Source organism: Malaclemys terrapin, chromosome 23 (genome assembly GCF_027887155.1).
Source record: "Malaclemys terrapin pileata isolate rMalTer1 chromosome 23, rMalTer1.hap1, whole genome shotgun sequence".
NCBI classification, from domain to species: domain Eukaryota; kingdom Metazoa; phylum Chordata; order Testudines; family Emydidae; genus Malaclemys; species Malaclemys terrapin.
The window spans coordinates 16,360,474-16,385,395 of NC_071527.1; the positions used below are offsets into that span (position 1 = coordinate 16,360,474).

At 60.4% G+C, this 24,922-nt stretch overlaps 1 protein-coding gene across 4 annotated transcripts in view; it reads right to left on the reverse strand.

Moving 5' to 3' along the window:
* Positions 1-8,992: 8,992 nt before the first annotated feature.
* Positions 8,993-24,922, reverse strand: part of ELAVL3 (ELAV like RNA binding protein 3) — a 39,833-nt gene continuing 23,903 nt past the window's right edge. Inside the window, exons 2-7 of one of the 4 annotated variants that reach the window (XM_054012861.1) lie at positions 16,726-16,945; positions 16,327-16,430; positions 15,760-15,913; positions 14,640-14,865; positions 11,762-11,800; positions 8,993-10,041 (exon numbers count right to left, since the gene is read on the reverse strand). In XM_054012861.1, coding sequence (XP_053868836.1) covers positions 9,693-10,041; positions 11,762-11,800; positions 14,640-14,865; positions 15,760-15,913; positions 16,327-16,430; positions 16,726-16,945 — 1,092 coding nt within the window. In that variant the 3' untranslated portion in view covers positions 8,993-9,692. Of the gene's footprint in view, positions 10,042-11,761; positions 11,801-14,639; positions 14,866-15,759; positions 15,914-16,326; positions 16,431-16,725; positions 16,949-24,922 lie in introns of all 4 variants that reach the window. The other 3 variants (XM_054012862.1, XM_054012863.1, XM_054012860.1) reach the window with 3 other exon arrangements.

Consider the following 24,922-nt stretch of genomic DNA (forward strand, 5'->3'; position numbering starts at 1 on the left):
GCTCCGCGTCTGTCCTGAACCCATCACCAGCGGGGCTGGGCTAGCAGGGGGCTGCGGGGCGGGAGTGAGGGGCACCGGGGGTGGGGGGCAGGGGCTGGGCTAGCAGGGGGGCTGTGGGTCAGGAGTGAGGGGCACCGACAGGGCTGTTAGGGGAGTGACCCTCCCCGCTCTACCCACCCCATGGGCCCCTCCCGCTGCTGCCGGCTCTGGGCTGGCTCTGGGCTGGCAGGGGAGCTACGGGGTGGGGGGGCTTTGGTGCCTTTCCTCTGCTCCCTCCTGTTGCTGCCCCCACCCCATTTCCATAACAAAGGGGCCTCCCTGCCCCCGCTCCCAGCTGAGCCCCCAGGTGCCTGCTGCGGGGGGTGGGGGAAGCTCCCAGCACAGACAGTGCCCCAGGGCAGCCCCCCAGCAAGGGGGCGGCTGCACTAAGCTGGGGTCTTGCGGGGGAGGGGAGGTCTCGCTGGCCTTTTGTGCCCCAGCTGCTCAGCCCCAGCCCCCCCTCCCCCATTGGAGGCGGCTGGGGGAGGAAGGGGCCCAGGCGGGGGAGGGGGAGGCCCAGGGCAGCGCCCAGCCAAGCTGCCCCGTGTGCGTCGTCGTGGCAAGGCGGGGCAGAGCCGTGCTCTGGGCCCTGGGTCTGTTCTGCTGGGTTTGTGCCACCCCCCCCCCCCGCCCTGACATTTCCCCCTCCCCGGCCGCCCCAGCCGCGGCTCCCTTTTTGCGAGGCCCGATGGGAACCGGCTCTGGCCGGCAGCGGGGCTGACACCTCCCTGCAGGAGCCAGGTGCCCACCCCAGGGCCCGGAGACGCCCGCCGGGGCCAGCAGGGCACTGGGAGGGGGCTTGTCCCCGGCCCCACGGGGCTGCAGACCCAAGTTCAGTGCCCGGCGCTGACGCTGCCTCAGCACGTGATCTTGGTCCAGGTGCTTCGGGCCCGAACCTCGGCGGGAGCCGGGTGCCTACGTACTGTCAAGGAGCCGCGCCTTTGTCTTGTTCTGTGCCTCAGTTTCCCCCTCTCTGTCTCGCTCAGAAAGCCCCAGCTGCCGGAGTCCCGGGAAGCTCGACCACTCTAGCCGAGGGAACGCTCCCATTTTAGAGGAAGGCTCCGTTTCCAAACAATTGGTGACGGTCGGTCGGGGGTTTAATGGGCAGGAGCGAGAGGGCAGATTTGGGCCTCTGGAGCCCTGGCTTCTAGCCCCGCCTCTGCCCAACCTGGGGCGAGTCATGGCCCCGCCCTCTGCCTCAGTTTCCCCACCTGTTTGGACAGTGCTGCGAGCTTGGCCAACGACCAGCTCTCTGGAGGGCTCGGGGTGATATAGCCGCCCCCAGAGCACCTCCCCTTCCTGCGCTTCTCGCCAGTGGCTCGGGGCTGCCGAGAACGCGTTTCCCCCCCACCCCCCGCCCCGGAAGTGATGTTTGAAGAGTGTGACCCCAACAGGGTACAAAAAGCCCTCCACATGCCCACACGCACACATGTGAACACACACGTGCTTGTTAAAAATCCCATGATTGTTGAGCTGCTCTTAGGATTTTGAAGGCCTCAGGGGTGATTGCGGTTGGGAATGCACACGCCAACACACGCTCCCCTGCACGCACATTCAGCCCCACACATGCCTGGCCGGCGTCGTCCCATTCCCCCCCGCACGCAGCAGAGAGAGACGCGTAAGATTCTGAACTTTTTAATTTTCTGGCATGAAAAGTACAAATAATTCAACAAGTCCATGTAAAAGTTCCTTACAGTCGCTGTGCCGGAAATCCCAGTAATAAATTAACTAAATGCAAAGTGTCATTGAAATCAGCTTTTGCTTGGTGCGTGGGTTTTTTTACCACAGTTTTTTTTTTTTTTCCTAACTCCCCTTCCTCTCGGCCCCTCGCTCGCCCTGCCTGGCGTGATTTCGGTTCTGGCTTCAAACCCTTCCAAATAAATGAACCGTATGAAACTACAGAGCGGAGGGGGGGGAAATACGCAGGCTCCAGCGCCCCACTTCACCCCCCCCCCCACTAAATCCACGACAAGGTAGGTGGAGGGGGGCGGAGAGAGGTTAGGAGCATGTCCCCCAGGTTATGAAACCCACCCCCCACTCCGCTGACCCATTTCTCGGAAGCAAATCTCCAGTTCGCTTCAATAACCCGACAGTGCTTATTGCTACTAGAAAAAATATCGGGAGCGATGGGTTGACCTGATCAGCTATGGAGCGATCTTTTTCCTTTCCACAGCTAAGAGCTCGTCTGCAACTGCAGGCGGCGCATCGGATGCCAAGGACAGTTGGGTGGGGAGGGGGGAGGCTTGAAAGAAACCGGATCTTGGTTATCCAGCCCAATCCAGCCGGCGTTCTCGCCTGCAACGCCCAGCGGTGCAAAGTCAGCTCTTCTCCACCGGCCATGAGTCAGCAACGTTCTTTCCGCGGCCCGGCTGTGGAGTGGCCAGTGGGTAGGATGAAGGACTGGGAGTCACCTCTCTCTGCTTTGTGATGGGGCAAGCCACTTCCCAGGGCCGTGCCTCAGTTTCCCCTCCCAGCCTTTGTGTATTTAGCTCTTCGGAACAGGGACCTTCTGTCACTCTGTGCCTGGGCCGCACAATGGGGCCCTGATCTCGGTCGGGGTCTGGGCAGCGCCCGGCCCAATGTGGCCCTGATCTCGGTCGGGGTCTGGGCAGCGCCCGGCACGACGGGGTCCTGATCTCGGTCGGGGTCTGGGCAGCGCCCGGCACAATGGTGGCCCTGATCTCGGTCAGGGTCTAGGCAGTGCCCGGCACAACAGGGCCCTGATCTCGGTCGGGGTCTGGGCAGCGCCGGGCGCGACGGGGCCCTGATCTCAGTCGGGGTCTGGGCAGCGCTTGGCACAACAGGGCCCTGATCTCGGTTGGGGTCTGGGCAGCGCCCGGCACGACGGGGCCCTGATCTCGGTCGGGGTCTGGGCAGCGCCCGGCACGGTAAACCCCCCTGTAATCCTGCTCACATGCTTAAATCCGTTGCTGAATCAAGACCAGAGAGAACTGCAATTTGCCCCTTTACGTGCACAATATCGGCTTCAGGGGAGGCTCTTTTTAAAAGAAAAAAAAACTGAAATAAAAGGAAATCCATCACCAAACTGAACTCGATCCTTGGTTTTACCTCGGGGGGTGGTTGAGTGCTGAGGGCTGTGTTATGTAGGGGAGAAAGGGCTAATAAATACACACAGGAAGAAGAAATAGATAAAACGACAAGCTAGAAATTTGAGTCCCTTAACCTTCTACTAGAATGAAGAGCAGAAACAGGCTTGCAATTTCCCCCTACAAGACAAAAGTAATCGATGTAACATTGATTCCCACAGACACACTTTTATAGATAATTGATCTATATGCTTTTCTTTACATTATCCCCCTTAAATTAAGTCAGTGCACTTCGCCTCGATCGGAGAATCTGTCCTTAAACATTTTACTCTTTATTATTATTATTATTATTTGAGTTTTCTGTTCCCTTTTTCTTTAATAAATAAATTAGGTAAAACCACGTCTCAGCAAATTAAAAAATAGTTCCTTTTTAACTTGCAAATCTGATGAGATAACATAAATATACACAAATGTACTCATACAAGGCAGTAATAATAAATATTTAAGTTAACAATAAGTTAAAACTACAAGAAGCTAAAATCCGCAAAAAGATACAAGTTAATGGTGCCAGTTAATTATTTTTTTTGTCATTTTTATATGTTTTTTCGCAAACAGAAGCTCTCACAGATTCTTACAAACACAGAACACATTTATCTTCAAAAATCAAGAAATCCTAAACTAACTTCTAAATCATTTAAACAATTAAAACTCAACTAATGCTAAAAGGTTTAATTATCATTACGTTCTCTTTTTTACGTTGTTGTTTTTCCCGTTTGTTTTCTAAAGTGAAAGAATTGGTCTCGTTTTTGTCAAACCAAAAATTGAAAATCAAATTGAAAAAAAAAAGAAAACCTAAATCAAAAAGTAGCGGATGTGTGTTGTTTGGGATGTGAGTTGTAATGTGAAACGCCATGACATGCCTTGGCAATTGAGTTTCCCCCTTTTTAAGGTTTGGGATTTAGTTTAAATCGACTTAATTTCTGCTCGCTCCTGGAGGGGCGGAATAGAAAAGGAAATCAGACCAGTGAGTTAGTAACATCGCTCTAAGGATAGTTCCCTTCCATTACTTGTCCTGCTCTACACTGCTACAAACCAAAGAAGCGTACAGAGCAAAAAGAATGATTGTTTAAAAAGTCTGTCAGGACTCCTGAAAGATTTATTCTTTATAGATTTTAGCTTAGACATGAGACACTGGAAGATATTTTCTCAGAAATGGCTGGACTTCAAGGAGTTGAAAGTGGTTTTTCAACAGAAATCCAGGAAACTGCCCCTTTAAACTCCTTGAAATGAAACATCCTTAAAAGAAATTAACCGAGGGTAGAGCTCTGCTACAAGCGATCAGCATTGGGGGAAATTGGCTCCCGTCAGAGGCAGTGGTTAAATTAGAGCTTGTGGGAGAAAAGGGGGTTTCTTTTCCCCCCCCCGTTGGAAAATGTAGATTTTTAGTTGGAAAACCAAAAAACTTGAGTATTTGGCAGCAGAAAACTGAAAAATGGTGGCTGAAAATGACCAAAAATGGAAATTTATTTTGGCCAAATTGTTTGAAAACTGACAATAAAATGGTCAAACACTGATACATTTTTTTGGCCAAAAACTTCCCCAAAATAAGGGGAAAATGGCCTAAAATTGCTGAAAATGAGAAAATTTGACTAAAACCCAATGAAAATGGAAAAATATTGGTTAAAAAAATCTCAAAACTGGGGGGGGATTGGGCGGTTAACAACTGGTACATTTTTAACCAAAAATTAAAAAAAAATAAAAAGGGCAAAAACTGAAAAAACTTTGGCTGAAAATTGCTGAAAACTAGTGGGGGGAAAACTGGTGAAAAAGGGAAAAAATGACCCAAATTTTCCAAAATATTTTGGCCCAAATCTCCCTAACCCTGGTAAATTTTTGGCCAAAAAAATGAAAAAATCTGGCCCAAAACCTAGAAAATTTCCTGCAGAAAACTAGAACAGCAACAAAATTCAGCCAGCGACTAGAAATTTGTTAGCCAAATATTGGCCAAAAAAACAAGACATTTTTAGCTGAAAATCTTAAAACTCCAGTTTTTGGACAGTGACGTCTTAAACAAAAAATCCCCCATGATTATCCTATGGCTTGAAATAAAGTAGCATCTCCCCATCGGGGGAGGGCTGGTGCAAAGATGTGGGTCTCCTGGGTGGATCAGTTTCGTAGCATGGCCGTGGGTGTTGGGGTGGGGGTACATGGGGCTCGGTTTCTCTTGATGAGGCACCGCTGAGGCCAACGTTTCAGGGGAGGAGACATGAGTCATGAAGGAGGAGGCTATGGGTATTGTGTTTCCAGGTGAGCTCACAGCCAGGGCATCATGGTAGGCCATGCTACGGGCATGGTGCTACCGTGGTGTCCTCGTGGTATTAGAGAGACAAGGTGGGTGAGGTCCTGTCTTGTAGCTGGAGCCTGGCATCTCATGCTGGGGCACTGTGATAGAACCTGTAGCTTGCCACCGTGATGGCTTTGGCATTCCTCTGTTGGAAAAACTGGGGCAGGTTCACAGAAGGGCTCTGAGAACAGTGCTGGACGCTTGCCTTTAGGCTAGGACATGGGAAAGCTCAAATCAATGTTGCTGATGGACGAGAAGCTTAGGCAGCAGTTTGACCACTGCCAGTCAGTCCCCGAAGCTGGGGAACGAGGGCTGATGCCACAGGGCAAAGGGAGACCCAGCTTCCAAGCCAGACAACTTCAGAGTGGAAAGAGCAGTGCCGAGTTTGCCCAGCGAGAGGGGTGACCCCCTGGAGCAGCCTCCCGCCGAGCAAGACAGGCTGTGCAGCAGCGTGGAGAGTTTACATCCAGATGGAGGAGTTGTTCTTCTAAATGCGCCGCTCTAGTTCAACCACAAGATATGGGTTGGCTCGGCGAACCGCCAGCTGGAATTCTCTGGCCTGGTCGATACAGCCTGTGGGACTAGAGCAGGGGTCTCAAACTTCACTGCATCGCAATCCCCTTCTGACAATAAAAATGACTACACAACCCGAGGAGGGGGGACCGAGGCCTGAGCCTGCCCGAGCCCCACGGACCCGGGTGGGGGAGGGAAGGGAGAGCAGGACAAAGGTGAAGTCCCAGGTGGGGAGCCTGTAACCCTCCGGCTCGGCCTTGGGTGGTGGGTCTCAGGCGTTGGCCCTGGGCCCCAGCAAGTCTAAGCCAGCCCTGGTGACCCCATGAAAATGGGGTTGCGACCCACTTTTGGGTCCCAACCCACAGTTTGAGAACCACTGGACTAGACAATCCAATGGTCTCTGAAACTTTATAAATCTATCAAGGCCTGTTAACCAATGGGCACGTGAGATGCCCCGAAACTGATCCTCCTCTCGACCCAGTCAAATGCTTTTCTGAGACAAGAAGTGACTCACTCCTGTATTTCTGTTCAGGGTTGGGGGTTGTTTTATCCATCCTCCCCTTGGATCAGCAGAAATGCTTTTGTGCCGCTTCCATTGACTGGTTTATTCTTTGTGTCCGTGCCTTGTGCAACGAGATTGATCCAAGCCTGGAGCTCCCAGGCATGACTATGATATGGACAATAAATCAATAAGAAATGTTCACACGCTGCCAAAGTTTTTCACCCCAAAAACAAGGGGAAGGAGGAAATCACGGCTCTTTTTCAAAAATATGGAATTGGGTGTAAATGAAAGTAATGTCAATATGAAGCATGTTTCCCTGGATAAAATCAGTTGTGTTTCTGGTTAGTTTGGGGCGTTTTTTAAATCCTCTTTTAATTTTTGTTCCTTGCTTTTCTCTGCTAGGTTTTATTTTTGTTGTTGTTTTGTTTTTTTGGTTTTTTTGGTTTTTTGTTTTTTTGTTTTTTTTGTCGTAAAATGTTAAATAAAAAAATATCCTCGGTAACAATCGTGAGTGCTCACGGCCCCCCCCTTCTGAAAAGAAACCCAAAGAAAGAAAACAACCATTTCCATTTGTCGGCCCTGAGCTGGGCAATCACAGAACCTCTTTGTTAAAAACAAAAAAGATTTTCTCTTATTTTTAGTTGCTCTGTGTGTGTGTGTGTGCGTGTGCGTGTGTGTGTGTGTGTGTGTGAAGTTCAAGAATCCCAGTAAAAATTCCCAGCGAGGTTGGTTTTTTTCCCTTTTTTATAAAAATAGATTTTTTTTCCCATTTTTTTGTTGGTTTTTTATTATTTCTGTTTTCAGCCTTTTCTATTATTATTATTATTATTATTATTTATTTTATTTCATTTGTTCGTTCACGAGCTGAGAGAGGAAGCCCTGCCCCTTTCCCCCGAAGCCCTGCCCCTTTCCCCCTCACTCCACCCCTTTTTGGCAACAAAAAAAACAACCGTTCTCTAGGAAATAAATTAACACGGGGCTGGGAGGGGAGGTTGGGGAGGCAGGTAACTTTCTCTTGCTTTTCAAATGGGTTTAATCCATTTATTTAAACATCCCTTTGTGCCTTGCCCCCCCCCTTCCCCGTTTTGCTCGGGGCAGTTTTGGAAAGAAAGCAGGCGCAATCTGAAGACTGCGTGGCGGGGTGGGGCTGCAGCAGGGAAAGGGTTAATGCTGCATGGGGATTGGGGCTCTTTAGGGGGTGCAGGGAACAAGGAGGGATCCAATTTCTAAACCAATTCAGCAGCCGACATTTCAATGAGACGCAGGCCGCTACGGCTCAGCGCCGCCAAGGGTGTCAAAGGGGCTTAGGCACCTAAAGGGAAGCGCCTAATCCCAGATCCTCAAAGGCACTGAAGCTACGGACCGAACTCCCACTGACATCCCCCGCCAGGCGCCGCTCTGCAGCGAGTCGCGACCCCCTAACCCGAAGAGCTGATACGACAGCCCAGTCGCTCCTCCCGGACTGCGGGAATTACCAGCAGCCGATGCAGGCGTGAGCCACCCATGGGTGGGCTTCTCCCATGGCCCCCGGAAACGCCAGCCCTCAGGGAACGAGCATGCAGCGCGGTGAACGGCGCCAGGAGCAAACGGAGGACGCACGGATGCGGTCAGAGCCAAGTGGGTTTTTGAGCCCATGGAGTGGGGGGCGGGGGTATCCGCTGTGGGCCCTGAACCGGGTCCTTGCATTGTAAACATGGGCTGCTACCACCCCTCCCTCCCCCCAGCTCTGTTAGCCAAGTCGGCATGGGCTCCTCCACCTCTGTGTGTGATCCAGCCACCACTAGAGGGAGACAGAGCGCCACACTGAGTGGGCGTGGCCTTCACAGAATGGGTGTGGCCTTCACACCAAGTGGGCGGGGTTTATCCTAACGCCCCGCTTTTGGCGCTAAGCCCCCACTGGATCCTTTGGACGATCTGGCCCTGTGGGGCTGGAAGAGACGCATGCCTGGATTTTAAAGACACAGTCACCCCCCCCACACACACAGGCCTTGCCAGGATCGGGGCTGTCGTCTGGACCAAGCCCCAGCTGGAGTCACTGGAGCCAAGGCTCCCCGGCACAGTCCCCAGCACCGATCCCCGAGTCCGCCCCTGAGCCCGCCCCGGTCGGGTGAAACCAGGAGTCGGCTTTGCAATGGCTGACAGCACCACGGCGACATAGTGAGAATATGCCCCACGGCCCTTCCCCGACAGCCAGGCTGGGACCCCCTGTTCTGATGGTGAAGGGGAGGGCAGATCTTGGGGTGCCTCCAGCCAGTGCCGTCACATCCCTCTTCCCCCCCCCCCCCGTGCTCCTGGATGGATCCTGGTTAGTTTCAGAGCCCCAGTCCCCCATTGCCTCCGGGGCAGCCCCACAGCCGGGGGGCTTGGGGCCCTGGTTGGCTCAGTACAGTCGGCCTCAGGGGGTGGGGGCTCAGGGGAGCATTTCCCCCCAGCAACTCAACAGCAGCAGCCCATCCCCTCCCCACCCCACCCCCCGACCAGCACTGATTGGAAATAGCAGCCCCTGCCCCCGATAACATCTCACCCATCTGCCCCCCCAGCCCAGAGGCGCTTGCTGATCACAACTGAGGGCCCCGCCGGGAATCCCCCCCGCCCCGCAAAGTTGGGTTGGGGGGAATCCCAGGGGGAGAGATGGGGGACAATGTTGGGGGGAACCTCAGGATGGCTGTCGGGGAGCCAGGATGTGGGGGGAGGGCCAGGGGCACCCCCAAAACAGAGGGGACATTGGAATTCAACCCATAATGGAGGGTCCCCTCTCCTGCCCCGCTGGGGTCCTCGCGACGCCGTGGGGCACAGTTGTGGGGGGGTCAGGCTTACGTTTGCCTTGCCTGTGGGCGGGGTGGGACCCCGGCACCCCCTCGCTGTCTGGTCACGGCTCCCGCGGTGGCATATTCCTCCTCACCAAGGCTGCGAGGCGTTCGGTTCCTTCCGCTCCCCCACGGGGGCATCGCGCGCCATCTGGGGGTCGCTCGCCATGGGGCTGGGGGGGAGAAGGTGCCCACCACAGGGCTCGGGGCCATCGCTCACCATCGGGCTGAAGACGGTGCCCGCCATGGAGTTGGGGAGGACAGAGCCCACTGTGGGGCTGGGGAGACAGTGCCCGCCACGGGGTGGGGGGCTGGTGCCTGCCACGGGGCGGGAGATTCTGGGTGGGGTTGTCTCTCTTTCCATCAGGTCGGGGTGTCGGGGGGGGGCTGCCCAGTCTCTGCCACGGCTCCTCTCTCCGGCCCTCGGCTCGGGCCCCGGCTCAGGCCTTGTGCTGCTTGCTGGTCTTGAAGGAGACCTGCAGGATGCGGTCGCCCAGCCGGTACCCGTTGAGGCTGGCGATGGCCATGGCCGCCTCCTCGTAGTTGGTCATGGTGACGAAGCCGAAGCCCTTGCACTTGTTGGTGGCGAAGTCGCGGATCACTTTGACGTTGGTGACGGCGCCGAAGGGCCCGAAGAGCTGCCACAGGACGCTCTCGTCCGCCTCCGGCGACAGGTTGTAGACGAAGATGCACCAGCCGCCGCTGGAGGCGCCCGTCAGGTTGACGCCCGCCAGGCTGGTCATGCTGTCGATGGTGATGGGCGAGAACCTGGAGATCAAGGACAGAGGACTACCTTGGGTGTAACGCGGGCATCAGCGCGGCGGGAGCACAGCACCCACCCGCCCTGGGCACGGAGAGCCGGGAATCGCCCTGGGCACGGGGAGCAGGGACCAACTCACTTGCCCTGGGCATGGGGAGCCAGGAATCGCCCTGGGCATGGGGAGCGGAGAATCGCCCTGGGCACGGGGAGACGGGAATTGCCCTGGGCATGGGGAGCGAAGAATCGCCCTGGGCACGGGGAGACGGGAATCGCCCTGGGCATGGGGAGCGGAGAATCGCCCTGGGCACGGGGAGCGGGGACCAACCCATCTGCCCTGGGCACGGGAAGCGGGGAATCACCCTGGGCACAGGGAGCAGGGAAACGCCCTGGGCACAGGGAGCGGGGACCAATCCACTCACCCTGGGCACAGGGAGCGGGGAATCGCCATGGGCACAAGGACCGGGGACCAACCCACCCGCCCTGGGCACGGGGAGCCGGGAATCGCCCTGGGCATGTGGAGCAGGGTCTCTCCTTGGCCACCACCCCAGGCCTGGGTGCGGGAGGCCCCACGTTCTAGCCAGGGCCGGCTCCAGGCACCAGCTTACCAAGCAGTCCAGCTGTTCGGCGGCAATTCGGGGGACGGTCCCTCACTCCCCCTTGGAACGAAGGACCTCCCGCCGAATTGCCGCTGCTTGGGGCGGCCAAAACCCTGGAGCCGGCCCTGGTTCTAGCCAGCCGCCAAGATCAGCTCCGGGGGGCAGGGGTTCGAGGGAGGCTCCTCCCCAGGACAACAGAGCCTGGGACCTGGATTCGAACCCGCTCTCGCCCTCCGCCCCGCCCCCACAGCAATTCCATTCGGGGGGCGTGGCCAGACCAGGGCATGGGCGGCTCTGGCCTGCGCTGCCCTTATCCTGAATCGGGTTCATCTCCCCCCTCTGCCCCGACTCCCTGGGTGATCCTGGCCAAGCCAGTGGCCCTCTCTGGGCCTCAGTTTCCCCATGTGAGCAATGGGGATAATGACCCTTCTTGGATCTATTTCGCTTGTAAAGGCTTCGAGGCAGGGACTGTCTGTCCCCGGGTCTGGACAGCGCCTGGCACAACAGGGGCCCGGATCTTGTTTGGGGTCTGTGGGGCCTGGATCTGGGTCGGGGTCTCTAAGCCCAATAACAAAAGCAGGGGTGTTTGCTGCTAGGGGATATGCGCACGTCCCCCCCCCACCACCCCCACGCTGGCAGGCTCTGAAGAGCGTTGAACCCCAACCCAAGGGAGGGAATAATCAAGTGACGTGTCCCATGTGCCCCTCCCCGCCTGACTCCCAAGGCCCTGACACCCCCGGGGGGCGGGGAAGGGGCGCGCCTGGGCATTCTGCACTGGCCAGCTATTCCCATGCTGGGGGGACGGGGGTTGGGATTATGATTTAAAAGAAGACGCCGCAGAATCGACCCCAAAAGAAGGTCCTTCCTTTCCAACAGCAGGCCCGAAATGGAACCAGGAACCTGGCACCCTGCTGGCCAGGACCCCCCCCCGCCCCCAATGTCCCCCCCCGCCCCCCCAGTCACGCAGGGAAGGGATCTGGTTGGTGGCAGGGTCCCAGGGGGAGGGGGAGGGTGTCTCTGCTGTCAGGCTGGGCTTGGCAGGGGGGCTTGGGGAGGGGATGGGAAGTGTGTGTGGGGGGGGGGCTAGTTAATTCCCAGTGCTGGCGGCTGGGGCTGGGGGGCAGCGGCAGGCTGGGGGGGGGGGGCTCGTTACCTCTTAACGCCGTAGGCCATGTTTAGCAAATTGTCCAGCCTGTGGGAGGAAGAGGGAGAGGAGAGGAGAGGCCCCGGTTAGTAGCTGACCCTGTAAAGCGGGGAGGGGGGCCCTGCGTGGTCATGTGGTTCGGTTATGGAGCAGGAAAGGGCGGGGGCGCCGCGTGGAGACGTGGGGGTGCGACACCGGCTCCTTTGCACATGTGAGTGCACCCGGCTGCGTGATGGCTGCACGGCACATGTTTGCACGGGGGCTGCATCACACGTGTCAGTGCACCTGGGTGTACAGGGCACCTGGGCGTGGCAGATGCTTTGCAGGTCAGAGTGCACACGCATGCACAAGGGCTGTGTGGCATGGGTATATGCACATGCATGCACGAGGGCTGTGTGGCACATGTAAATGCACACACTTGCACGAGGGCTGTGTGGCATGGGTAAATGCACATGCATACACAAGGGCTGTGTGGCCCGGGTAAATACACACACATGCACGAGGACTGTGTGGCACGGGTAAATGCACACGCATGCACGAGGGCTGTGTGGCACAGGTAAATGCACACGCATGCACGAGGACTGTGTGGCACGGGTAAATGCACACGCATGCACAGTGGCTCTGTTGCATGTGTTACACATGTGCCTGGCAGCATGTTGCATGAATGTTCCATGTAGCACATGCTGCATCCATGAAGGTGTGTGTGCTTCACGCACATGTGTGTTCCCTGGCCATGTGTGTGTGTGTGTGGCAGTTCGCACATGCAGGCTCAGGAGGCATTGAATCACACGGCACGCTACAGGTGGCTGCTCAGAAGAGACACATCCAACATACGTGTCGTGTGTGCGACACGTGGCATTGCAGCGTGTGGAATAGCCCACGCGCCCTGCTGCATGTGTGACGCAGGCATGATGTACACAGACACTGCTGGATGCACACGCATGTTGCGTGTAATTTTTTCTCACACTCAGGCCAGCATTCCCCGTGGACACAAACGTGTCCGAGCGGCTTGGCCACATGTGGCGCACGCAGGGCAGGGACATGGGTCACGCATGTGCGGAGGCTCTGCCCGCAGGGCTGTGTCCACGCCGCAGTCCTGGCTTGGGGAGGGGTCAGGTTCTATTATACTGTTGGGGGGGTAATTTTAAAGCTGGAGGGTTAACTAGACAAGGAGAGCGGGCTCGGTGCCAGAACTGGCCCTAGCTGGAGAAAACGGGGCGCTGAGGGGGATGGGCCCCTGTCTGGGGGTACAGGACTGGCTGTTTGAGGGGGGGGTCACATCCCTATGTGGGGGGGGCTCAGACCCAGAGCCCCTCGTTCACAGGCCGCAGTAACGAAGCCCCTGATGTGTGAGCACGTAAAAATGGGGGGGGGGATCTAGTGAAACTGGGGGAGGGGAATTATGGTTGCCATGTAACCCAGCCACCGGTCCACCCCTGACCCCCCCCATGCACCCAGTATGCCCCCCTCCCCCCACTCCCTCTTCTTGTGATTGAGAAAGTTGAGGTCCCTGAATCACCGGCTTCCCAGGAATGGTCCCATTCCCCCCCTCCCACCGCGGCCACCCGCTGCCCATCTAGCCATGATGCCCAGTGCTGAGATGCAGCCACCTCTGGGGTGGGGCAGGGGATTGTTTCTACAGGGATCCCTCGAGTCCCTACCCAGGGTGCCCTGCCCAAGATGCCACCGGTTACCTGCCCTTCCAGAGGGACAGCTACGGCCAACAGCATCCCAGCTGCCCCCTTCCTTTCTGCCCCACAAAGCCAGACCCCCCGGCCGGCGTGAACGGCCATCACTGCTTTGACACCTGGGGATCCAGCCCCATTGCTGGATGCAGCCACCTCTAGGGTGGGGGCTGGTTTTCCAGCCAATGCCGCACAACAGACAGAGCCAGGCCATGAGGGAGGAGCCCGGCCCTGGCAGGAGTTTGGGGGGCAGGATGGGATTTTGGGCTCACGCCCCTGACCCAAGCTACTAAGAACTGAGTTTTATTTCTCCTCTGCAAGGCAGTGCCTCCCCGGGCCCAGCACCTGGCACCCCCCCGCCTCTAACTCAGCTCCTTGGGCAGGGGAGGGGGGGGGGTCTCCCATCCAAGTCCTAGCCACAGCCTGACCCCGCTTAGCGCTGTGCGGACTAGGCCCCAGGGGTCCCGGACGGTTCACACCTCTGCGATGGAGCCAGCCCCAGGTGGGGGCGGGGGTGACAGCAGGGGGCAGAGAGCGAGAGGTGATGCGGAGCCCCCCAGGCCCAGCAGAGACAGAGGGAAGGGAGTGCCCGGGGGAGAGGTACCCAGGGGGCCATTTCAAAGACCCCGAGTTCGTCACTGGGCAACCAGGACTAACGGTGCTATACATAGGAGATGGGTGGAGCTATTGGCAAAGGGGCGGGGCAGGAACAAAGGAGGTGGGGCTACTAGTGTAAGGGGTGGGGCCAATGGTAAAAGGGGACAAAAGGGGAAATGTTAATAGAACAAGGGGAGGAGTCAGGAGCAAAGGGGGAGGGGTTACTAGTGAAATGGGAGAAGTTAATAAGAGGGGCTGGGAAAGGTGCTAAGAGGAAAGGACGAGGGGTGTGGGGCAAAAAGGAGAGGGGTCTTGGGAAGGTAGCTAATAGTGAAAGGAGTGGGGCCAGGGCAAAGGAGGAGGAGCTACTGGTGAAAGGGGCGGTGCTAACAGTAGAAGGGAGGGGCCACTGCCAAAAGGGGAGGCACCGTGGCAAATAGGGAAGCGCTAATAGAAAAATGGGCAGGGCCAGGAAAAGGGGAGGGGGCTACTGGCGAAAGGGGAGGTGCTAGCAGTAGAAGGGCGGGGCCACGGCCCAAAGGGGAGGGGTGACCCGTGAGGGGGCGGGGCTCCCAGGCAGAGGGGCGTGCGGCCGGGGGGCTCACCTGAAGCGCTGGGTCTGATGGTGCAGCGGCCCCGTGTAGCGCCGCGCCGTGGTCTGGTACAGGTGGCTGAGCAGCGCCTGGCCCGTCTTCTGGCTGGGGTTGTTGGCGAACTTGACGGTGATGGGCTCGCTGGCGCCCAGCGGCTTCTGCCCATTCAGCCCCTTGATGGCCTCCTCCGCCTCTATCCTCTTGTCAAAGCGGATGAAGCCCACCCCTCTGGAGACACCTGGGGGGGGGGAGCGCAGCCAGGTCAGGGGGGCTGGGCCGGTCTCAGCGCGGCACCGAGGGGCGCTGTGGGGCAGGGAGCTGTGGGGTTAAGAGCAGGCCCTGTGGGGCAGGGGGCCTGGGTGGGGCTTGGAAGGGTCGCCATGGGGCAAAGGGCCAGGGGAGTCATTAGGGGGTGCCATGGGGCAGGAGGCCGGGGTGGGGCTTGGCAGGGAGTGCCATGGGGCAAGGGGCCAGGGGAGTCATTAGGGGATGCCATGGGGCAGGTGGCCAGGGTGGGGCTTGGCAGGGGGTGCCGTGGGGCAGAGAGCGGAGCAGGGGGTCAGTGGGGATGCTGTGCTGCAGGGAGCAGGGGGGTCAGTAGGGGGTGCCATGGGGGAGGAGGCCGGGAGGAGGCTTGGCAGGGGGCACCGTGGGGCAGAGAGCGGAGCGGGGGGTCAGGAGGGGGTGCCGTGGGGCAGGGAGTGGGGCAGGGGTCAGTAGGGGGCATTGTGCTGCAGGGAGCAGGGGGGTCAGTTGGGGGTGCCGTGGGGCAGGAGGGCAGTGGGCGGCGCCATGGGGCAGGGAGTGAGGCAGAGGGTCAGTGTGGGGGGCACCACAGGGCAGGGGGCTCTGAGCACTCGGGTGCTTTTCACAGCAGCCTGGGCCCATCAAGACGAGGATCGCCCCCCTCCCCCATTTGGGCCAAATCAGAGCCATGGGCCCCCCCCAGCACTGACCCCACCACCACCGGCCCGTCGGTCTCCAGGCCTCGCGCTCCCTCAGGCCCGAATGGGCCCCTGGGTCTGATCCAGGGGGCCTGGGAGGGGCTGGAGCTGGATGCCGCTGAAGTCGCCAGGCCCCATTGATCCAGCCCCGTGGAGAGAACCCCGGAGTCCGGGCTCCCAGCCCCCACCTGTGACCTGGTCCACCAGGATGCGGGAGGTGATGATGCGGCCGTACTGCGAGAAGAGCTGCTCCATCTCCTTCTGGCTCATGCTCTTGGGCAGGCCGCTCACGTACAGGTTGGCGTCGCGGATGGAGGCCGAGCTGGGCCGGGCGTAGGAGACCTTGGGGGGCGGGGAGGGGTCAGACGGGGGCTCCAGGGAGACAGGAGGGGCCAACCCCTCCCCCGCCACCTCCTCGCGCTTCGCCCCTCCCCTCCCAGGAGTCCTGGCTCCCAGCCCCCTGCTCTAACCACTAGGCCCCTCTCCAAGCTGGGGACAGGGGCAGGATCTGTGATGCTTCCTCCCCCCGCCCCGCTCCATGGGTCTGTCTGTGGCTTGGGGGGTTACCTGGCTACCCCCCAACCCCTCCCTGTCCTTGAATCCAACCGGCTCCGTCCCCCCATCCCCTTCTCCCCCCTCACCTCATCCCCAGCCCCCACCCCAGGCCTTATCCCCTTGTCCCCCCCAGCCTCATCCCCTCGTCCCCCCCAGCCTCCTCCCCAGCCCCCACCCGTCGCCTCCTGCCCCCCGCTCACCTTGATGGTTTTCATCTGCAGTTTCAGCCCGTTCAGGGTGTTAATCGCTTTGTCCGCGTCATTCGGGTCCACGTAATTCACGAACCCGTAACCTAAACTCTGCCCTGGGGGCGGGGAGAGACGTGAGTGTGGGGCACTGAGCCCCCTCCCCCCACCCGCACAGCCCTGCAGGTGTCCCTCACTCCCAACCTGCAGCCCCCTGCTACCCCACCCCTGGGCTCCCCCCCCAACTTTGCCGGTGCCCCTCACTCCCGACCCGCAGCCCCCTACTCTCCCAGCCCTGCCCCCCAACAGCTCTGCCGGTGCCCCTCACTCCCGACCCACAACCCCCTGCTCTCCCAGCCCTGCCCCCCCTCAGCTCTGCCGGTGCCCCTCACTCCCGACCCGCAGCCCCCGTACCTGTGATCTTGTCCCGCACCAGCTTGCAGGACTCGATCTCCCCGATGCTGCCGAAGAGACTCTTGAATTCCTCCTGGGTCATGTTCTGGGGCAGGTAGTTGACGATGAGGTTGGTTTTGCTGTCGTCGGCCGCCCCGTTGGCGCTCAGGGGCGGCCCGTTGGGGAGGCCGCTGTTACTGGTGGGGCCGTTGGACACCTGGGTCTCCATGGTGCTGATTATCTGCTGGAGACAAGAGGGGGCAGGGGGTGATCGCTCTGCAAGCAGGGGGCGCTGTGTGGGGCGGGGGGTGATCCCTCTGCAGGCAGGGGCACTGTGGGGGCAGGGGGTGATGGTGGTGAGGTTAGGGGGTGCTGCGTGGGGTAGGGATACTATGTGGGGAGAGGAGACTGATCCAAGGGGGCACTCCATGGGGTTGGGGGGATTCTCCAAGGGGGGGATCTGGCAGGATGCCCTGGCGTTCGCTGCCACCCCGATGGGTCGCCAAGCGTCCTGGCGCCGGGGTCGGCTCAGCCCCGGGGGGAGGGGCGCGCCATGGACAGACAGACGGACACGCCTTCCCACCCGCGCTCAGGGAAAAGCCAAGGGACCGAGGAAACTGTTGGCAAAACCCGTCCAGGCTGCCAAATCCAGAGCCCATGAAACCCGGGGATGGCGTGACCAAGTGCTGGAGGACAGACGGCCAGGCTGGGGGGCCCAGACCGCTGGGCCGAGGGGGACAGACAGACAGACAGGCCGAGGGGGACAGGCGGCCGGCCCAGGGCCAGGGGGGAACAGACAGCCTGGCTGGGGGGAAGGGACAGACAGGCTGGGAGAAGAGATGGCCGGGCCAGGGAGATGGGACAGACAAACAGGCCGCAAAGGGGGGACAGATGGCTGGGCCAAGGGGACAGACAGACAGTCGGGGGGCAGATGGCTGCGCCAGGAAGGGGGGACAGACAGACGGGCCGGGAAGGGAAGACAGACAGACAGACAGGCGGTGGGTGGACAGATAGGCGAAGGAGAGACAGATGGCTGGGCCGAGGCGGGGGACATACAGACGGGTGGGGAAACAGACAGACAGGTGGGGGGGACAGACGGATGAGGGGACAGACAGACAGGCGGGGGGACAGATGGGCGAGGGGACAGACAGACGGGCAGGGGACAGACAGACTGACAAGGGAACAGACTAACGGGCAGGGGGGACAGATGGGCGAGGGAACAGTCAGACTGGCTGGGGGGGCCGGCAGATGGGTGAGGGAACAGACAGACGGGCAAGGGGACAGACAGATGGGCTGGGGGGACAGACAGACAGACAGACAAGGGAACAGACAGACGGGCGAGGGAACAGACTGACAGGCGGGGGGACAGACAGAGGGGCAGAGAGGGACAGACAGATGGGCGAGGAGACAGACAGATAGGCGGGGGGACAGGCAGATGGTCAGAGAGGGACAGACAGATGGGCGGGGGGACAGACAGACGGATGAGGGGACAGACAGACGGGCGGGGGGGACAGACCGACGGACGAGGGGACAGACAGAGGGGCAGAGAGGGACAGACAAATGGGTGGGGGGACAGACGGTCAGAGAGGGACAGACAGACGGGCGGGGGGACAGACAGACGGGCGGGGGGGGACAGACAGACGGATGAGGGGACAGACAGAGGGGGGGGACAGACGGTCAGAGAGGGACAGACAGACGGGCGGGGGAGGACAGACAGACGGATGAGGGGACAGACAGACGGGCAGAGAGGGACAGACAGACGGGTGCGGGGGGACAGACAGACGGGCAGAGAGGGACAGACAGACGGGCGAGGGGACAGACAGACGGGCCGGGGAGACAGACCGACGGACGAGGGGACAGACAGAGGGGCAGAGAGGGACAGACAGACGGGCGGGGGGGACAGACCGACGGACGAGGGGACAGACAGAGGGGCAGAGAGGGACAGACAGATGGGCGGGGGGGCAGACAGACGGTCAGAGAGAGACAGACGGATGGGCGGGGGGGACAGACAGATGGATGAGGGGACAGACAGACGGGCGGGGGGGTACAGACCGACGGATGAGGGGCCAGACAGACAGACGGGGGGGACAGACGGGGGGGACAGACAGACAGACGGGGGGGACAGACGGATGAGGGGACTGACAGACGGGCGGGGGGGACAGACAGACGGGGGGGGACAGACAGACAGGCGGGGGGACAGACGGATGAGGGGACTGACAGACGGGCAGGGGGGGACAGACAGACGGGGGGGAAAGACGGGGGGGACAGACAGACGGGCGGGGGGACAGACGGATGAGGGGACAGACAGACAGACGGGGGGGACAGACAGACGGGGGGGGACAGACAGACAGGCTGAGCACAGACAGTCCCAGCTGTTCTAACATTCTGGGGAGCCAAGCCCCCAAATGGCCCCAGCCTCCCTTGCCCAGGGCGAGAGCCACCCCCTCCCCCCCCGTGCGCTCCCTGCAGCTGAGCTCCTTCCCCTCCCCCGCAACGGAGCAATGGGGAGCCTGCTCCAACCCCCGCCCTGGCCTGGTTATTTCTGCCCCCTCCAATGCACCGATGAACCCCAAATCAGCCGCCCCCCCTTCCCAACACCTCCGTTCCAGTCCTGGCCTTGCTCTTAACCCTGCCTCAGCCGCCCGCATACCCCCCCCCCCCCCCGAGGACGCTGGATCCTCCAGGCCCGGCTGCCCCAGGACGCCCCATCAGACCCTCCCCTTGAGACACTGATCCACCTTCCAACGCGTTCACCCACCTGGCTCCTCGGGGGGCCCCAGATCTGCCTCCCCCCGGTGGCCAGAAACCGCCCCATGTCCAGCCTCAGTCTGTCCCCGTTTGCTCGCGCCCCCCTCCCTGGCTTCCCCCCGGAGCGCTCATCTCCCCAGCAGCCTGCGTCCGGCCAGGCCGAGCAAGCCCTGCACTTCCAGCGCCGCCCTGGCTTGCATTGACAGCCAGCAGCTCTAGCCTGATCTCCAGGCCATTCCTTCCCCTGGACGCCCCCAGGATCTCCGCGAAACCAGCCTCGGGCAGAGACCGAGGGGAGCCAGGTGCCCCCGACGCCCCCACGATGGCAGGGAATCGAACCTGCCCAGATACTCCCAGCCCCACGCTGCGAGGAAGGCGAAACCCCCCCCGCCCCGCCCCCGATCCCTGCCAATCTGACCTGAGGAAATTCCTCCCTGCCCCTAATCGGGCAGCCAGTCTGACCCTGAGAAAACTCCACCAACCAGCACCTAGCGAGACGATTCTTCTCTGGCCAAGCTCTGATGCTCCAGAGGAAGGCGGGTGGGCGGGGGAGAGAGACAGGATCCATCTGCCCAATTGTGGACTGTGGGGGAAGGGACCACATCCCTTCCTGACCCCTGCAGGCAACCAGCTGCAGCCCTGAAGCATGAGGCTGGATTCTAGCCATTGCCTTAATGCAGAGCCGGGAGCATGCGGAGGGCAATGCAGAGATTCCTCTTCTCCTCGTGGTCCGTGATGGAAGGGGATGAACAGTGGGGCTGACAGATTCCAAGCCAGGGGGGACCCCCATGACCAGCCCCCCCCCCAAGCTGTAGAATCGCTCCCAGAAGTGGGAGATCGTCTTTCAAAGCCCTCCAAGCAATGGTGAGTCCAGCCCCTCCCCGGGAAGCGGCTTCACCGTGTCATCACCTCCCTGTGTCTAATTCCAGGGTCGGATTTATCTACCTTCAACTCCCAGCCACTGGCCCTTGTCAGCCAGACTGAAAAGCCCTCGCCCCGCACTCCGATCCAGCCTCCATCGCCAACGACCCTTTAATCGTCCATGTCCCTGCTCCATCCTTGCGGCCGTCCTGCCACCCACATGACGTATGGCTTTGTGAGTCCAGGAAACGGAGGGCAGATCCCAGGAGGCGATTCCCATACAGGGGGCATTGCCGCCCCTCTGGTGAGACCGGGCCGGCGGGGAAATGGCCCTGCCTGCAGCTTGTCCGAAAGTCCCCAAAGACATGAGAGGTCTTGGCCCTTCTGATCAGCCAACGTTAATGTTGGTGAAAAGCCCCCAGCAATGGAGAACCCCGGAGACATCCCCCTTTCTCAGCGGCAAGGCAGGGGGGCAGCAGGATCGGGGTATGTGATTCGGGGAGCCCATTCCCTCAAACCCATCCCTCGTTTCCTGCGTGCAGCCCGGAGGCCCTTTCAATTCACCCCCTGCCTTAATCCGAATTCGCTTTCCGGCGGAGACGCGGCTGGGTCTGCATAGAGGCCTTGGGGAGCACAGAGGGCCTGGCAAAGTGCCCCTAGCAGGGACGCAGCCCGGGGGGGGGGGACATCGCTCACCCCAGCGCCACCAGGGTTTTCGCCGGCTCGGCTGGGTGGGTCGGGGACGAGCTTTTCCACACTCCCGACTGACCAGCTCTCTCTCCTGTGCAGCCAGCCCAGGGGGTATCTGGGATAGCTAGAAAATCGGACCCCCCCAAGCCTCACGGTTCTACCTGGCAAATTCTGTGTCCACCCGGCCTCACACTCCACCTCCACCCCACAGATTAGGGCCCAGAGGGGCTGGGGAGTTTGGCCAGGTTCATGCCTCCCCCAACAGCTGCAAAAAGCCTCATGAGGGACATTACTGACCCCCCGCCATCCCCCTCCCCGGCCTAGGAATTTTTAATTGATCAGGAAGAAGCAATCACAGCGCCCCCTAGCACCAGGCAGGGGTATTGGGGGTAGGACCAACTGCGAGGGGAGAGCACCCCTTACTGAGCCCCCACCCCGCTCCCTGCAGTACAGCGCCCCCTAGTGCCACCCTGGGGCATTGGGCCAGCACTGACTGCCAGGGGAGGGCGCCCCAATGGGTTACATCTGCTCCAAGCAGGATTTGGCCCATGGCAGAGCACCCACAGCCTGCCAACACCCGGCCTGCCAGCGACCCCTCCACCCCCGCCCTACCAACACCCGGCCTGCCAGCGACCCCTCCACCCCCACCCCGCCAACACCCGGCCTGCCAGCGACCCCTCCGCCCCCGCCCCGCCAACACCCGGCCTGCCAGCGACCCCTCCGCCCCCGCCCCGCCAACACCCGGCCTGCTAGCGACCCTCCGCCCCCGCCCCGCCAACACCCAGCCCTCCAGGGACCCCTCCGCCCCCGCCCTGCTCCGCTGAGTGGCCCCTGCAGCTGCTCTGGGGTGGCCATCGGCTCCCTGTCGGGTTATTGATCCGTACATCGATCTCGACATTATCCCCGGCCCCAGGCGGTGAACTACCAGCCAAACTGCACCCGGCAACGATCCTCAGTCCCGACCTGCAGCCCCCCCGTCCCAGCCCAGGGCCCCCCCACAGCTCCCCCAACGCTCCTCAGTCCCACCCGCAGCCCCCCCGTCCCAGCCCAGGGCTCCCCCGAGCAGACACCCCCCTGCCTTGGTGCTGAAAGGTGGGGTTCCTATGAGTTCCCCCAGCACCCTGGGAACTGGAAGCCCCTCCGTGGGCCCCCTCACACTGGGGCCTCATTCCCAGATGGTGTCATGGGGCTGGGTTCGCTGGGTCCCTCCTCTCCCCACCCTCAGATTGAGGCCCAGCCAGACCTGTGCAAACCCACCTGGAGGCTCCCCTCCCCCGAGGGCCTGGGCCCCAGGGATTGTGGGGGGTCCCAAATGCAACCTCCCTCCACATGTTTTTACCCATTGGATCCCCACTTCCCTCCCCGAGCCGAGACAGAACCCAGGAGTCCTGGCTTCCACCCCCTCTCCCCCATTCTAACCACAAGACCCCACTCCCGTCCCCGAGCTGGGGATAGAACCCAGGAGTCCTGGCTCCCAGCCCCACCCGGGATCACATTCTGCCCAGACGCCGTCAATCCATTCAGGTCACTCCAGGGTGGGAGGCAGCGAGAGGGTGACACTTGGTAGGCAGCCCCCTCCATACCAGGGACCCCCACTCTCCCCATGCCAGGGGCTCCGGGCATCCCCCATTTGGCCTCTTCCAGATTTCCGATTTTCCCCCAAATCCCGGGGGCTCTGCCCAGCCGCCTCTGAGCCACTCGAAAATCACAGGGACTGTTCTCGGCACCTCTGGGCACAGCCCCCGGGATTTGGGGGGAAATCGGAAATCTGGAAGAGGCCAAATGGGGGATGCACGGAGCCCCTGGCATGGGGAGAGTGGGGGTCCCTGGTATGGAGGGGGCATTGGGGGCTCACAGTGCCCCTGGCATGGGGAGAGTGGGGGTCCCTGGTATGGAGGGGGCATTGGGGGCTCACAGTGCCCCTGGCATGGGGAGAGTGGGGGTCCCTGGTATGGAGGGGGCATTGGGGGCACACAGCGCCCCTGGCATGGGGAGAGTGGGGGTCCCTGGTATGGAGGGGGCATTGGGGGCACACAGCGCCCCTGGCATGGAGCCAATAGGAGTTGGGGAGCAGAGAGATCCCCATCCCCCAGCACAGCTGGTAGCACCTGGCAGCAGGGAGAGTCAGCCGAAGAGCTCTGCATGAGCTGGATGGATAGATAGATAGATAGATGAATGGGGATAGATGGGGGGGTGGATGGGGTTAGATAGATAGATAGATAGATAGATAGATAGATAGATAGATAGAGGGGGTGTATGGCGATAGATAGATAGATAGATAGATAGATAGATGGGGGAATGGGGATAGATAGATAGATAGATAGATAGATAGATAGATAGATAGATAGATAGATAGATGGGGTATGGGGATAGATAGATAGATAGATAGATAGATAGATAGATAGATAGAAGGGGTGGATGGGGATAGATAGATAGATAGATAGATAGATAGATAGATAGATAGATAGATGGGGTGTATGGGGATAGATAGATAGATAGATAGATAGATAGATAGATAGATAGATAGATAGATAGATGGGGCATGGGGATAGATAGATAGATAGATAGATAGATAGATAGATAGATAGATAGCAGGGGCTGGGGACAGACAGATGGGCCGGGCTGGGGATGGAGGGATGGGGGGAGCGATAGACAGACAGGGCCAAGGAGGGAAGTCACCCCCGTTTGGGGCCCTGCCATTGTCCCAGCCCCTGGCCCCGCCTGGCTCGGGCAGCTGTGTCTCGGGGCGCGCGCGGGGCCGTCCCCTGCCATGGTGCAGCCGGCCGCGGTGTGAGTTGCAGGCTGCGGCCCGGCTTAGCCGGGCTAAGCCCCTAATTAGGATGATCCCCCGGCTCCATCCGCCTTAACGCCACACAACGAGCTTAGCCCCCCCTCCCCCCAGCAAACATATGTCACGGGGCGGGGGGGCTGGACTGAGACACACACCCAGGGCCTGAGTCCCCCCCGGACCCCTTTTCCACATGACAGCCATCTGGCCCAGCCCGCGGGCCTCAGTTGCCGCAGCAACCGTCTTCTCAGCAACCGCTTGGCAACAGAGACGCCATCCCCTAATCCAGATTGGCCGGAGCGGGTATGGGGGTGATGTTGCCCCCCTGGCCCTCCAAAGCCCTCCCCCAGATCATCACCCCGCAGAGAGACCAGCCCCCCTGGGGGGTCTACAGGGTATCCCCAAATCTCGTCCCATCTACTCACCCCCTCCCCCTGCCATAGGCTCCCTACAAAGCCCTATAGAGGGAATCAGCCCCTCCATCTGCTGCTATACGGCCCCTGGGGGTGCCTATAGGAGGGATGGAATTCCCTGTTCCGTTCTACAGGGGGTCTCGAGATACAGAAGGGAACAAATTCTCTACTCAGTGCTATGGGGGTCTCTAAATACCCAGTCTGCCCAGCGGGACACCCCGAAGTCCTGGGCGTGCCAGCCCCAGTGTGCCCGGCTCGGGGCAGTCTGCCCGGCGGGACGCCCCAAAGTCCTGGGCGTGCCAGCCCCGGTGTGCCCGGCTTGGGGCAGTCTGCCCAGCGGGACGCCCCAAAGTCCTGGGCGTGCCAGCCCCAGTGTGCCCGGTTCGGGGCAGTCTGCCCGGCAGGATGCCCCAAAGTCCTGGGCGTGCCAGCCCCGGTGTGCCCAGCTCGGGGCAGTCTGCCCGGCGGGATGCCCCAAAGTCCTGGGCGTGCCAGCCCCGGTGTGCCCGGCTCAGGGCAGTCTGCCCGGCAGGAAGCCCAAAAGTCCTGGGCGTGCCAGCCCCGGTGTGCCCGGCTCGGGGCAGTCTGCCCGGCGGGATGCCCCAAAGTCCTGGGCGTGCCAGCCCCGGTGTGCCCAGCTCGGGGCAGCGTGCCCGGCTGGCTGTGGAGGAGCTGGGTGGGTTGGCTGGTTTCCTCCAAGTCCTGCCTAGTTTCTGGA